At 39.6% G+C, this 13,921-nt stretch overlaps 1 protein-coding gene across 4 annotated transcripts in view; it reads left to right on the forward strand.

The window, feature by feature from the left end:
* The window catches only part of LOC147325542 (uncharacterized), a 55,127-nt gene that overhangs the window by 32,475 nt on the left and 8,731 nt on the right, over positions 1–13,921 (forward strand). For 2 of the 4 annotated variants that reach the window (XM_086300101.1, XM_086300100.1), the window contains exons 4-9: positions 116–233; positions 738–928; positions 1,042–1,120; positions 10,599–11,102; positions 12,279–12,572; positions 13,673–13,768. In XM_086300101.1, coding sequence (XP_086156227.1) covers positions 1,088–1,120; positions 10,599–11,102; positions 12,279–12,572; positions 13,673–13,768 — 927 coding nt within the window. In that variant the 5' untranslated portion in view covers positions 116–233; positions 738–928; positions 1,042–1,087. The remainder of the gene's footprint in view (positions 1–115; positions 234–737; positions 929–1,041; positions 1,121–10,598; positions 11,103–12,278; positions 12,573–13,672; positions 13,769–13,921) is intronic. The other 2 variants (XM_086300098.1, XM_086300099.1) reach the window with 2 other exon arrangements.

Below are 13,921 nucleotides of genomic sequence, written 5' to 3' on the forward strand. Positions count from 1 at the left end.
CTTATGAGAAATCACAATATATGCTATCTGCCACAGTTTGAGTTCTAGTTTTTCCAGCTCAGACGGGAGTTTGACATTCAATTTGCAAACTAAATTTTTCTTTTTGTGTCGTTAGACTCTTTCAGATTGAAGGCCGCCAGCAGCTGCTGACCACTGAGCTGTCTGATCTTCAGAAGAGGAAGAAACAGGCGGAACAAGAGCTGAAGAGAAACTCCTGCCTTCAGACATCCACAGTAAGTGAGCACAGCAGGAGTCTGTGTCTTGTAGAGGTCTGATTGTTTTCCAGCTCCACTGTGTTATTCTTGGGCTGTACTAGAGTAGCTTTGCATGAATCACAGGTTAAAATATTACTTTTTAAACTTATACTGGGCCTTATTACATCTCCACTGTCTGAAACAAGCAAATTTAGCTCTTTCCTCTCCCTTTAAGCCAACTTTCTTCTGATTAACTGAACATTGCAAACACGAGAAGTGGGTGGGATCCTCTCTTAGATGGTGCTGATCCCAAGGTCATGAATCAACGTCTGTGTTCGGGCATGCAGCGTTTTGAAACAAGACTGATGATGAAAGTGGCTCAGAAGTTAACACACACAAGGCCAGAGATAAAACCAACAAACTGTGCCAGTGTTGAGGAATCCGAATATTGAAGCAAATAAGTCATAAATCTCACTGTCTTTACTCAGAGCTGCTCCTTCTGAGCCTTATGTTAAAAACATTTTCCATTCCTTTGCATCGTAGCTTCAGTTGTCTGCTTGTCGGGAGCTTCAGGCCTCGATCACTGAGCATTTGGTCCAGTCTGAGAGGCTGGTGTTCCAGGAGGAGGCACTGAGCACGCTCCATAATTTACTGACCCAAGACTTGCAAAGGTACCAGGAAGAGATAGAGAAACTGACCCATTTCACACAGAAAATACTCGGAAAACCCCACAGGTACCCAGCAAAACAAATGATTATTTAGTGTACGTACCTGACAAAGTAGTAAAGATCAGGTGGTTTTCTTACATTAATGTCTTTTAAGATTCACCTTTTTTTTTCTCTTTCAGGGCAGACAGAGAGGAAACCTTTACCAACAGGCAGAGCGAAACCAGCATGCAGGGAAAGAACGAGACAGAAAACAACATGGTATGGTTAACTAGCATTTAAACTTCCCTCACAGCATCCACAACGCTGTTATCAGCTCTGACTCTTCTCTGTAGGGTGTTTTTAGAGTCTTATTATTTACATTTTGTTAGTTGGTGGTTTTTTAGGCTCACTGGGGACAGGGAGGTTTTTAAAGAAGGTCTGAGGTGGTTTTTGGGAGACCTACAAAATACTCAAATTCCATTTTCTTTGTGCACACCAGCTCATGGTTTACGTACATTTCAGGCTCAGGTGACCCTCTGATGTATTTGCTAACAGGTCATATGTTATTGGTAGTCTGAAATCACAGGGAATCACAGTTCCCACCCAGTTCACATTGCCAGCAGTTATTTCACCCATTGTGGCTGAAAGTGTCCAAATATGATTCACTTTCTAGGCTTCTGGTCACAGATTTAAACACAACTGTAACAGTTTTATTAGAATCCTGATTTGATTTTTTTTAAACATTTATTTTTTTACTTAATTACTTACACACCGACAAAAACCAATGCAATGGCATTCTGGGGGGGAAAAAGGTGATTTTTAGCCTGGATTAATTCACGTGACTTTAAATCCTATTGCTTCAAGTACATTTAGACAGTTACTAGTATTATGTAAGTTTTTATAGCCACGGTAAGCTAGACTTCATAAGTTGATGTGTCAGAATGGTATAGTGTAATGTTGACACTATAAGCATGATATAATGTTTTTATAAGGTGTATAGGTGCATAAATGGGTTATTTTTGCCAGTTGGTATCTGGTTGCTAAGCAACACGACAAGGTCATAATATCTATAGATATGAACCTTCAGGGGCCTAAGATGTACCTGTGTACCAAGTTTGGTTGCTCAGTTGCTGATTGTATAGGAGGGGTTGGTGGACAAAGAAACAAATATGTAGACGTGCATTATGGTAAATTTTATGTTTTATTCTGAATTATTTTACACAAGAACTTATCATTCCTAAAAGAAGGCTGACGCGTGAAGTCTCACATTGTGTGCTACACCTGGGAGAAAAAGCTCAAATTGTTTTATTTAAATAGTCTTTGATGACTGAAAATTCTGTATTCTGGTATCATTAAAAATTCTGTTTCTCACCTTAGGTAGTTTATTATAATACTTTTCTAGCATTATAATGTAAAAATCATCCATCACTTTTAGTTGAAATGGGTGCGTTGATAAAGGCTAATAGTGCAATGAACAAAAAATTAAAACAGAAAAAACACAAAGAGATACAGCTTGGTGCAGGTAGAACGGCATCACAGTGTCTCGGTTATTGATTGTGTGTGTGCGTGCGTGCGTGCGTGCCTGGCACTGGTCCAGCTGTTGTCAGTCTTTCTCAGACAGAGTAGAGACAGAGGAAACATCTGCCTGCTCATCTGGCTCTGTCTGACACACACACACACACACACACACACACACACACACACACTCTCTCTCTCTCTCTCTCTGTTAGCATCTTTCCCTAAAAAACAAGCCATAATAAACTGACACAGTTGTGACAGGAAACGATGAGGGAAGAAACCTGGTTTGGAGTCTTATTATAACAAGAAACCTGTCAAAGTGTCACCACAGTTTAACTCATGAAGCTTAAACACAAACTGGAGACAGGCCGGCTGCCAACATGCTGCTACTCCCGCACAGAAATACAACATGAATCACGCTGCAGTCTGTACAGATTTCACTGAAGAAATACAAGATATTTTTTTCAAACATCAGTATGTTATTATTCTGTGCCGTAGCACAAGTCTCAAGGACAGGTGCATTGCAGGAAATAAAAAGGAACCAGAAATCAGTCTGTCACCTAAGAATAAGTATATGATCCACTAGGGTCTGCTAGGTGACACTTTAGTGATCAAGAAGAAATGGTTCAAGAAAAAGTTTATGTTTACACACTAGCTGCAAATAATGCGTTAAAACCTGGGGGGTAAGCAACACTTGCTGACACTTAAAAGCAGGTTTACATTTACTGCAAATTAGATTTAATTATTGTTTATATTTGCATTTTTTGACACCCTTGTTTTTTTTAAACACCCAGGCAGCAGGATACCATCATTTGTCACCTTCCAAACTGCAAAGACGATTTCTTTTTCTTTTCTTTTTTTTGTTTAAAAAATTAAACTTCTTTAGAGTTGGAAAAAGAAGTATTTTAGTTCAGAGCTTAGGCCACCAGAGTATCGAATATTACCTTTTTCACAAGGTGTCTGTGGGCATTGGTGTCTTGGTGCAGCAGGAGGCGGTCTGTGGGGAGACAGAATGACTGTTTTGTTAGCCAGGGGACTTCTCTCTTTGTCTGGCTTTACTTTTGCTTTCGCTCATTGGTTAGCTTTAGGAAAGCAGCATGATTGGTGTTTACAGTCACAATTTACAGTAAACCTACTTGTTGAAAGATGATGCTAAACAGTGCCCAATGTATTTAAATGTGAAGAAGCATCTGCATGTGATGGACTGACATTTCTAAAATCCTCCCAAAGAACACGGGGCACATGCCAAGGACATTTAGCAAAACAGCAATGTTTAGGTTTTTCAGGAGTTAGAATGGACTGGAAACCTGGTAGTTCAGTTTCAAACCTATACATCCATTTTCTGCAACTTATTCTGGTTCACTGGACAGAGACCAGACCTCGCTTCTGGGTGACATTGAAGCGTTTCTAAGCCGTATTTTGAGGTGTCCTGGATCTGTCCGGGCTTGAAAGATATTCCCGAAACACCTCACCTAAGAGGTAACCTGATGGGATCTTTTTGAAATCTTGCGCCTCACATTAGGCCCATTCTAATGTATTAGTATTAATACTAATATCATTAGTATTAATACTAATACACTGCTTCCTCCATTGATTTTAAATTTGAATGTAGCTCATATTTAGCAGTTCGATCAACCAGTCGATGCTGTATTGTAGCATGAATTAGAAAAAACACATGGCCCTTCACTTATTTGTGCACTCTTGGTGTTAATGATTGAACTTTGCTTATTGCAGTCTGTCCCGACTTCATCCCAACTCCTTAAGCTAGTTTACATTTTCAAAGCTGCTCATTTGCTAATTAAAACACTTTAAACTTTATAATTGGGACTCTACAGTCATTTCTCATTCTGGTTGGTTAGAGAGGCTCCATTCCTTCCGCTTTATGAAACTACGGTTATTTGTGCCAAATTGTGATCTGCAGTTTAACAGAAATATGCTCCTGTCACCTTCTGACTGAGTTTGGTTTCTGACAGCTGAAGTCCCTAGTAATGTGGCTTTAAAAGGAAATAGGTCAGCTTGTTGTAACACTGATTTTTACAGCTGACAGATGTCACAGAATTTGGCTTGTGGCATTTTATTTATTTATTTATTTTTTAACCCTGATGCCCAAAATAATTTGCTAATACAGTGGGAAGTGAACGACTCTGCAGTTTCTGTTTTGTGCTGGAGGTCTCAGTGGACCGGCAGGTCAGTGGGGATTGAAACGGCTGGCGTCTTCAGAACCTTTTTATCAGATTAGCTGTAGTTAATCTGTCAGAAAATGGATTTGAATAATTACACATAATTTTGATTAGATATAAATCTAATAGATTTAGCATAAATAAGGTTTTATAGATACAGTGATCCATCTGGGATTTATGATTTTTATATTAGACCACTTTTCACTGTGGGAATCACTATGTCCACGTGTGTATTTTCTCTGCTATATGAGATACCAGTAGTTGTGTCACATAAAGCTGCAGGTGCAGATATAAAGGAGGTTTAAGCTTTTAAAAGTCCCCGCAAAGACAGATGCTAAAAGCATTAATGTGTATAAATTATAGTCCAAGTCCTGTCAGACTGCGCAGACACGATTTGTTTGTGGAGCAGCTGGATGGAGCCAAAGGTGTCCCCCTTCCATCAAACTGCACTCAAAGAGAGAAAACCCCTCTGAGTGATTATAAAAAACACACAAACTACAAAATAAAAACTAAAAAGTCTGTAAAAACTGGACACAGGTGCAATTAGTCATCAGTCGAGGGCATCTGGGGTGTGAAACAGATAAAAGCTCTGCAGCAGTTTAACCTCGTGGGAAAATGTTGTGGAAACACATGTTGTGAAGTTCAATCTAGGATGAAATGATTGTATTTGCTATACAATACTATACCTTGGTTCCATTATATTATAACTTTTTGTCCATGCAAACATTATTTTGAAGTCTACTCATTGAAATCTATTCTGCATTTTACCTCCATGCTGGCTTTTAGTACATTTTCCCTACAGTGTAGAATTCAGCTAAATAATACAAATTCAAAACATGTAAATAAATCCGGCGATCATATGTCTGAGCTCCTGTTTGCTATTCCCACGTTAAAGAAAGAGACATCCAGGATTAGTTCGACCAGATTCCAGCCTGGTTTGTAACAAATCTTGCTGTTGAAAGGATAATTGTCGGCTAAACAAAGTGCAAAAACAGGCAGGCCTTGAGGACAGGGCGAAGGGTTGGTTGATTAATCTCTTTTATTTGCAGCCATGGAGATGGGAGGAGTGTGGGGGGAGGGACAACAACAACAACAACAACAGAGGAACATATTGCTAAGCAGATTGCCTCGGGCCAAACGTGGCTTGACGTTTTGCTCTCTGCGAGACACGTACATGTTCAACACAGCACTGCAGCCACTAATTGGTTATTTATTTATTTATCTTATTTCTTCTAACGTTCTTATTTTTTCTCTGTATGCTTAACTTGCTTTGGAGAAAGTGGAGGGGATTGAGGAAAGTTATGAGCCTTGACAAACACTGAGGGTAAAAGTCACATTTGTGCTGAAAAAGGTGAGAAGTGGAATTATATACAGTACAGTGAAAAATTTCATATTAAGATATAACCCATAAAAGAACAAAGAAAAGTACTTACATTAAAAAAAATCAACCAATAAAGATGAAACAACCAATATACTGTAAGCCAAAAATGTAAAAGAGGTTAGAAAACCAGCAAAGCCACTCAAAAAAACTGTATTACATAAAAATGAAGCAGATTTGTAATAAGAAGAAGAGAAGACGCGTTAGAGCAGAAACTAGAGATGACATTCTGCTTTACTTATAAAAAGAAACTACCAATACCAGTTAGAAAATTAGAAAACTATTTAAACTACAAAACAACCTGAAGAAATCAAAACCCAACAACCTAAAAAATGCTACACAACATCCACAAAATGCTGGGAAACAATCAAAACCCAGGATCAGCAGTAACCCATGGCTTGGGATGACCACAAGAAGCTAAAGAGCAAAAGTGGCCAACTTAAAAAAACAAAAATACCCGAATAAAACTACAAAAATTAGTAAACAACCTTAAAAATCTAAAACCCTAGAAAACAACCAAATGAAGCCTTAAAAGGTCATCAAACGAAAACAGAAGACAATCCAAAGATTTCAACTAAATATGGAACCTAGAACCATGAAAATATAGAATACTGTTTAAACAACCCAAAGAAACTAAAATGCATTACAAAGCTGTTAGAAAACAACACTGAAATCAAAAAGTAAAAGCCAAACAAAAAGAGGGTAAAAACACAACTTAAAAAGGGCAAAAGAATCCAGTAAAGAAAATGGAAGAAGGTAGAAAAGCACCACAAACACAAAGTAGAAGAGAAGCTTTAAAGTGTTCTCTCTTTTCATCCAAACCACTTGTTTTGCCCCAGTTTTCGATGTCACTGTTGATCTTCATCTCCGTCCTCGTCCTCGAAGCTGTCAGGCGCCGGCAGAAATAATGAAGTGTTTGAAATGCTCTAGGCTTAAAGGATGAAGCAGGTTTGGTCCTTACAGTTGATCAAATTTATTGTTTCTAACTTGAATAGTTGTTGTATGTTCTATTGTCTGGCGTGCAGATGGCCACAAGCTGAATCTCTGTGTGATCTCTGAGCAAACAGGCCTGTCTATCACACAAATCCATGTAGACTCTCACAAACATTTCCAGCCCCAGATTAGATTGTTCTTCTTATAACACCTTGGAGAAAGTTAAAGGATTCCACCCCACAAGTTTAGACAGTAGATTATGTAATAGGCCAGAGGAGCACTTGTTATATAATGTCCTGCCTTTGTGTTTCCAGTCTAAGACATTGATCCCAGAGAAATTTCTCATGTAGTTTCAGCTTTGCTTCCAAAATAAATTTAACTGAAATTGCATGTTTCAAACTAGAAGTGATGCTTTCAGAGCAGAGACACAGGACTCGTTTAGGAGTCCTGTGTTGTCTAATAGTCCAGTGGATGCTTTGGATCTGTGTGGATTGTATTGTACCCTCCATGAGTGGAGCGGGATCTGATGAGTTTGGAGCCCAGGTCATCACCTTGGGCTCTTTGTAGAGCTGTTCACATGTGTTTCCTGCAGTGTGAGAATTGCCCTGCTGGAGAAGAAGTTATTAGTCTGCAGCAGTATCTGGGTGATACATGCCAAAGAAACATCCGGATCCCCCCCCCCCCCCCCCCCCCCCCCCAAAAAAAAAAAAAAAAAAAAAAAGAGAAAACCCCCCAAAACAAAAAAACACTGAATTGAGATGATCAATGGTTTTAATGTTGTGGCTGATCAGTGTAGGTTCGAGGACTTGAACCCATTCAGTGTTAACCTGAAGCCATTTATTATGAGCCATCGACAGATGGCTGCTCCTCCCTGAGCCTGGTTTTACAAGAGGTTTCTTCCTGTGAAAAGGGATTTTTCCTTCCCACTCTCGCCAAGTGCTTGCTCATAGGGTCTCTTTGATTGCTGGGGTTTTCTCTACATTATTGTACGGTCTTTACCTTACAATGTAAAGCACCTTAAGGGCACTACTATTGTGATTTGGTGCTACATAAATGAAACTGTTTATCCATTCAAAGTCATCCACTTACTGAAAATAAACTACAAAAGCCCTCCTACTGTAATCAGGGTCTCTCATTGTCACAAAAGCACAGCACCTGCTTTTTGATGATACACTTGAGCAGAAAAGCTCCTGTGTCCGCTGAACTTTGAATTCTGGAGAAAAGCCCCGATCACTTCTGCTGCATCAAGCCTCATCGGCAAGGTATTCACTGTGTTTCCCAGAGTGCATTGCTGCCTTATATCTGGGTCAGATAGTGCACAGCTCTGCGCCATATGTCTGTACTGTAGTGAGGCCACAGGGAATGGAGGACCCGTGTGTATGTGTGTGTGTGTCCGGGACTTTAGGGAATTTGTGGTTTTCCTGAATGAAGCTCTGTCTGCCTGTCTTTGTTTTTCCTCTGTCTTCTAACATGAGCAGAATTCAGCTTCCAGCTCCCGTGTTGATTTTACATACTGTAGGTTTTACATGTAGGTGCCAGCTTATCACAAAAATTTATGACCCAAATAAACCTCAGGTTCAGCTGCAATAATTTATTTTTTTTCCCACTGTTACAACCGACTGAAAACCCGTCCACTGGTAAAGAGTGTGCCAGGGACAGCTGGATGTGTGTGCAGCTTCATGGTTTTCCATATTGAAATGAACCAAATAGATTTGGTTGGGTAATCTAAAGTAAAAGCAGTGCATTGTGCCTTTGTGAGGGACCAGCTCATTAAGCACTCGTATGGGTTGATGCCCCTGGGAAACAACCTTTGATGCCTAAAATTTGTTCAGTATCTGCCAAAAATATACAGACGTATTCCGCACAATGTGCAATAAATATAATAGCCTTTTTTCTACTGCAAATAAAACGGCTTGTTTCAGACAGCAGATGAACTGAGGGTCTTGATCAAAGCTCAGTATGAGATAAAGAATATTATGAACTGTGAACCAAAGCTGTGAAACTGGAACTTGCATTACAAGGTCTACTTTAAGTTGCAGTTTACGCACGTTTGGGATTTCTTCTGCTGTGTTTTATATTTTATGCTGAAATTATATTCAAATACTTTCTTAACTCACTATATATTCTTAGCAAAACGACCCCAACAGTTTTAAACATTTAAAATTAATATGGAGCATGGAAGTAAATTATGAGTATATCTAAAAGATTCAAATGTATTTATTGAACAGATGTGTCCTGTGATGCCCTCAATTGGGCTCATAAAAAGTTGTGCTCTGGATTATTGCCATCACCATAGTAATGTTATATACAGGACATAAAGACACAAGCACAGCAATGCATACACGTTCTCACATTCACTGCATTCACTGTCTTCTCACACCGCAAGTCCACACTGAGCACGTTCACCTCACAGGGCAAAAATAATAACATTAAAAATCATCAGCTCAGAGCTAATCCCTCCACGGCCTGTAAACATTTTAATACCACAGTGATTAGCAGTGATCCTAAACCCTAGACAGACACCCACCCATCCAGCCTCCCTCCTTCTCAGGCCAGGGCTTCTCTCCCACCGCAGCTTCAGCTCACAGTCCTCGGGGGAGGCGGGCAGGCGAGTCCGTGGATTAAGGCCACTCGGTGCTTTGGACCCTTGAACCTTGAAAGTTAAACCCCTGGATGCTTGCCACTTCATTTCTCTAAGTGGCACCATCCTTCTTGTTATGATTGTTAATTAAAGTTGGATTTATTCAAGTGGCTTTTTGGCATAAAAGGAAAAATCCTGACATTTTCTGTTCTTCTCTCTGAGCAGATTTTTGAATTTAAGTCCCTGTTGCTGTCCCTTTGTTTATTTACCTATCTACCGTTACATTTCTGTGTGAGAAAGTCAGATGTTGTGATATGAGGTGGGGGTGTAGGGTAGGGCTTTTTTTGTTGTTGTTGTTCAGATGAACGAGCAGATGTTGCAGTTTCTCAAGAGGGATTTATGTCAGGATAGGAACACACTTTCCCACACACGCACACACACACTGACACACAAACATACGTTCACACACGCTGGGATTCATGTCATTATGTATGCATTTCATCAGTCAACAACATCGATGCACTGTAAAGACATGGGCCAGAGAGAGAAAAACACATTATTAAAATAATGCTTTAAAAATAAACTTAAAGTGATGGTATGTATTTGATGCTAACCATTCTTTGGAGGGTTTTTCTCCTACTTCTTGTAACCACTTTCTAGACTAAGTAACACTTTGTTACAGCTGCTTATATGAACATAGCATTAAAGTCTCAAAAATGATGCTTTAAACCTGCATTCTTTCCAGTGACTGGCAGGGGGCAAAAGGGAATAAATCTGATTATATACAAGTCTATGACAAAATGAGTCTACTGTTCCCCTGACATATGACCTTGATAAACACTTTCCTACTGAGTTCATAGTTACAGTCAGTAGCTTCAAGCCCCATTTAACACAACATAATTTTCATTTTGTAAAATGTGGACCCATAAATCGAGTAAACATCTTCCAAGCAGGTTATATTTATCTTTATTGCCCTACATGTCAAGCAACAAGTGCCCACTTGTTCTCAGTCAGAGCCACACCCCTCGCTTGAACTAGTGATGGTTTACATGGTCTAACCTGTGTTAAATTTATATTGCCAGTCATTTAAGCCACCATCAACTGGGTGTTCAGACACTTCTGTAACAGTTTTTTTTAGGGATCTGTTATTGTGTTCACCTCTTTCAGCACACACCCGAGTCGTCTTCCGTACAATCACCACTTAGTCCTCAGCAGACTACCACCAAAGAAGAGTCACAGCAATCCAAGAGAGCCAGTTATAAGAGACCAGTAGGCCTGACTCGCAATTCAGTGCAACGAGCTGGCAGCATCAAAGACCTGATTACTAGGTTCTCAGGTCCGGATCACCAGGTCTCACCTTCCGGTTCTCCACAGAGCCCTATTATGGGAGCTGAACGAGTCCAAAAGTCGGCTTCGATGGAGGCTCTGGAATCTTCAAAGTCAAGTCCATCCACACCGATCAGTGCCAGTCAAGATGGAAGTTCTATTCCCAGCATCAATGTGACTCCACCCTTCAAGGAAACCATTCAGAATGGAGTTGGACCAGTTCAGAAAGGTTCCAGAACTACTCAGATAACATCAAGAATCAATTTTCCACCAGGGGACGGTGCTGAGTCCAGAAGCCAAACAAACACTGGTAGAGACTCAGTGGCTGACTCTGGAATGGGATCGGTAAGAGACCGAAACAAAAAATATACTCCTGACCGGCAGTTTTGATGTCCTTGCATGAACAAAAAGCTCTGCAGCTACACTGCGTGAAGATGGCATGACTGCATGGCATTGCAGGTTTACTTAAACGCATTTCTTGCATGAAAAAATCTGCATCCTCAAACTGCATGACGAACTCGAACGCATGAAAACAGCAACGTTTTAAGCATACTAATCAAAATGGCCTAAAACTCACTGACGGATATAACAAACTTTGTCTTCAATTGTCTTCCTTTTTTGTGCATGAAAACCTATTAAAACCCATTAAATGTTTACATTCAGTTTGCTTGCACTTCTCTTGAATTCATATTTTCACTTTTGCCCAAATTTACCTTTTAGCTAGGTGCTTTTGATCATGTGTATTTGGAAATGGGAAGGCTTTCAGGTAAATAGCAGTAAATCTAAATGAACCCCTGGGCAAGTGTTTAAGCCAACGCCAACCATAGAAATCAAAGAACAAGTATGTTCTTTAAAGTAATTTCAACATATAATAACGTAGTAATTAACAATTTATTTGATAGAATTGTGTTGTTAAGTACAGTAAACTCCATCTTTGATACCAAACAGCAGACAGAGGGAACACACAATGAGCTGCTGAGCATAGTGAAGTCTTTCTTTAGTTGGTGGAGGCAAAGCAGAGTTTTAAAAAAAAAAAGGATTCAAAACCTAAAGCTGTTTGGGAACATTATAATAATATATCAGCACTGTGTTCTTTTTGCCCTCTAGTGCTCAGAAAACCATAAGTCTCCCTTTAAAGAAATGTCAGTTAGAACCGGGATGAAATAGCAGAAAAGATAGTATCTTGGTGTTAATTGCATAAAATTAATACAGTGAGCCAAGTTTGTTTCTATTTATGCACATTTTTTCCCAGAAGTCAAATCAGTTTGCTATAGTGTCTTTCAGAATGATACATTTTGCCATCTCCTCTGTCATTTTACCTTCCCATGCCATATATTTATTTTCTCTCTGCTGTCAATTGGTGACAACACCATCACATGCTCTGTTAATTCATCCTTCATCCGTCAGTTCTTTATGTTTTCTAACTGGGTGCATTCGTGTTTATATGCTGACTGATTTCGCCCCCTCCGACAGATTCATCTAGGTTTTTCATTCCTCATTTTTCACCTTCTGTCCCTCCAGGAGTCAGAACTGGATTCACACAAGCAGCTGGACAGCCCATCAGAGGAGGAACCCTCCACGCCCAAAGCAACGATAATCAGCCAGAACCCGAAATATCAGCTGTACCTCAACAACGATCTGAAGACCAACGGGTTCAGTGGCAGAGATGCAGATGGTCAAGGAAGCGGCGGAGGATCAATCGGGGAGAATGGCCCCAGGATGTCCCGATGGGAGACCACCCGGATTGGGGCGAACCATTACAAAGGGTCCCTGGAGTGTTTGGCCTCACGAGATTGGGACACTATGGCTGACAGGGTGGGTGATTCAGACCATGTGTTCTGTCTGTATATATGCGTATGATTCAAGATCGCTTTTAGAAAAATTAGATGGCGCCTTACTTCCAGAGTAAAAGCATCAGTTATTAAACAGTGCCCTCTCCTGGAAGAGCTCAGCTTTTAGATTCTTAATTCCAGTTCACAGCAGACATGATCATTTCACTGAGAAAAATGAAAACAGGCACTTCTAGAAAACATTTAAAGTTTGGTGTTTGAGTCATTTAGAGCCAAAGTAATTCAAAAAGGTAACATTTACATTATTACATATTATTTATATCCAAATATCTTACAGAAAACTAGTTTTATAATCCGTTAGTAGATTCCGATCGTGTCAAGATTCCTCATTGAATGTTTCAAACTGAATTGCTTTAAATTTAAATAAGTGCACATTTAAGCGAGTGAGGTTCACACAGTATTGCCATTTTTAATATTTGATCCTTTATGTAGCATTAATAAAATAAATCTTTTCCTTTGCAGCCATTGACACGTGCCCAGTCCTGGATGAATCTCAAAAAACAGGTCTAATACCGGCTGTTCTGTTTATCACAGAATTCAATGAAGGCAGCCTTGCATGTCCTCTCTGCACCAAATCAAATCTAATCACCTCGTTTGTCTGATTCGAAAAGCAAAAATATCAAAAAGAGAGGCTCAATGCAAAGCTAACCCTCTCTTTTTGATGTGAAATGATACCATTGTTTATCGTATGCATAATAATTAAGGACACAATGATTTGTAATTTTACAGCCTGGAATATTACCATCCTGTTAAAGTACTGTAGGTACTGTGGCATTAATGGATGTTTTTGTAGCATCTGTTACTGGTATGAATGTGAATACCAGTATAGAAAACTTGTTTCAGTCTTCACGTTTGTTATTTTAACAGGATTGCTGCACACGTCTAATAAACGCAGCTGCTTTACAGCACACGCCCACCTTTGTTCATTTTATGTTGATGTGAGGAAGGCAATCGTGGCTGTATTTGCACTTCTGAATTCACATTTTGCTCTGAGATCCTTGAGCTTTATTTGTCTTCTTTAAGTCTCTACATTTTTGACTTTTTTTTTTTTTTTTTTTTTTACAGATGGGTGTCGTTGACAGCCCCCCCAGAGTGTTTAACAGTCCATACTCCCAAGCCACCTCTTTGGAGTACAACCCCCCTTATCGAATGTCTGAAAAGGTTTGTAAGTTGACCCCTCTTTAATTTTGAAACCACTTCATTTATACAGTGTCTTGAAATGTACTAAAGTTACATTTCTTTCCTAAAATACAGCAGATTCACAGCATGTGTACTTGGCAAAAAGCTTTTAAAGAGTGCCAATAAACCAAATGT

Source organism: Aulonocara sp. 'chitande type north' Nkhata Bay, linkage group LG7 (genome assembly GCF_057382095.1).
Source record: "Aulonocara sp. 'chitande type north' Nkhata Bay isolate Kocher_YH1m ecotype deep benthic linkage group LG7, A_spYH_male_GT1.1, whole genome shotgun sequence".
Taxonomy (NCBI): domain Eukaryota; kingdom Metazoa; phylum Chordata; class Actinopteri; order Cichliformes; family Cichlidae; genus Aulonocara; species Aulonocara sp. 'chitande type north' Nkhata Bay.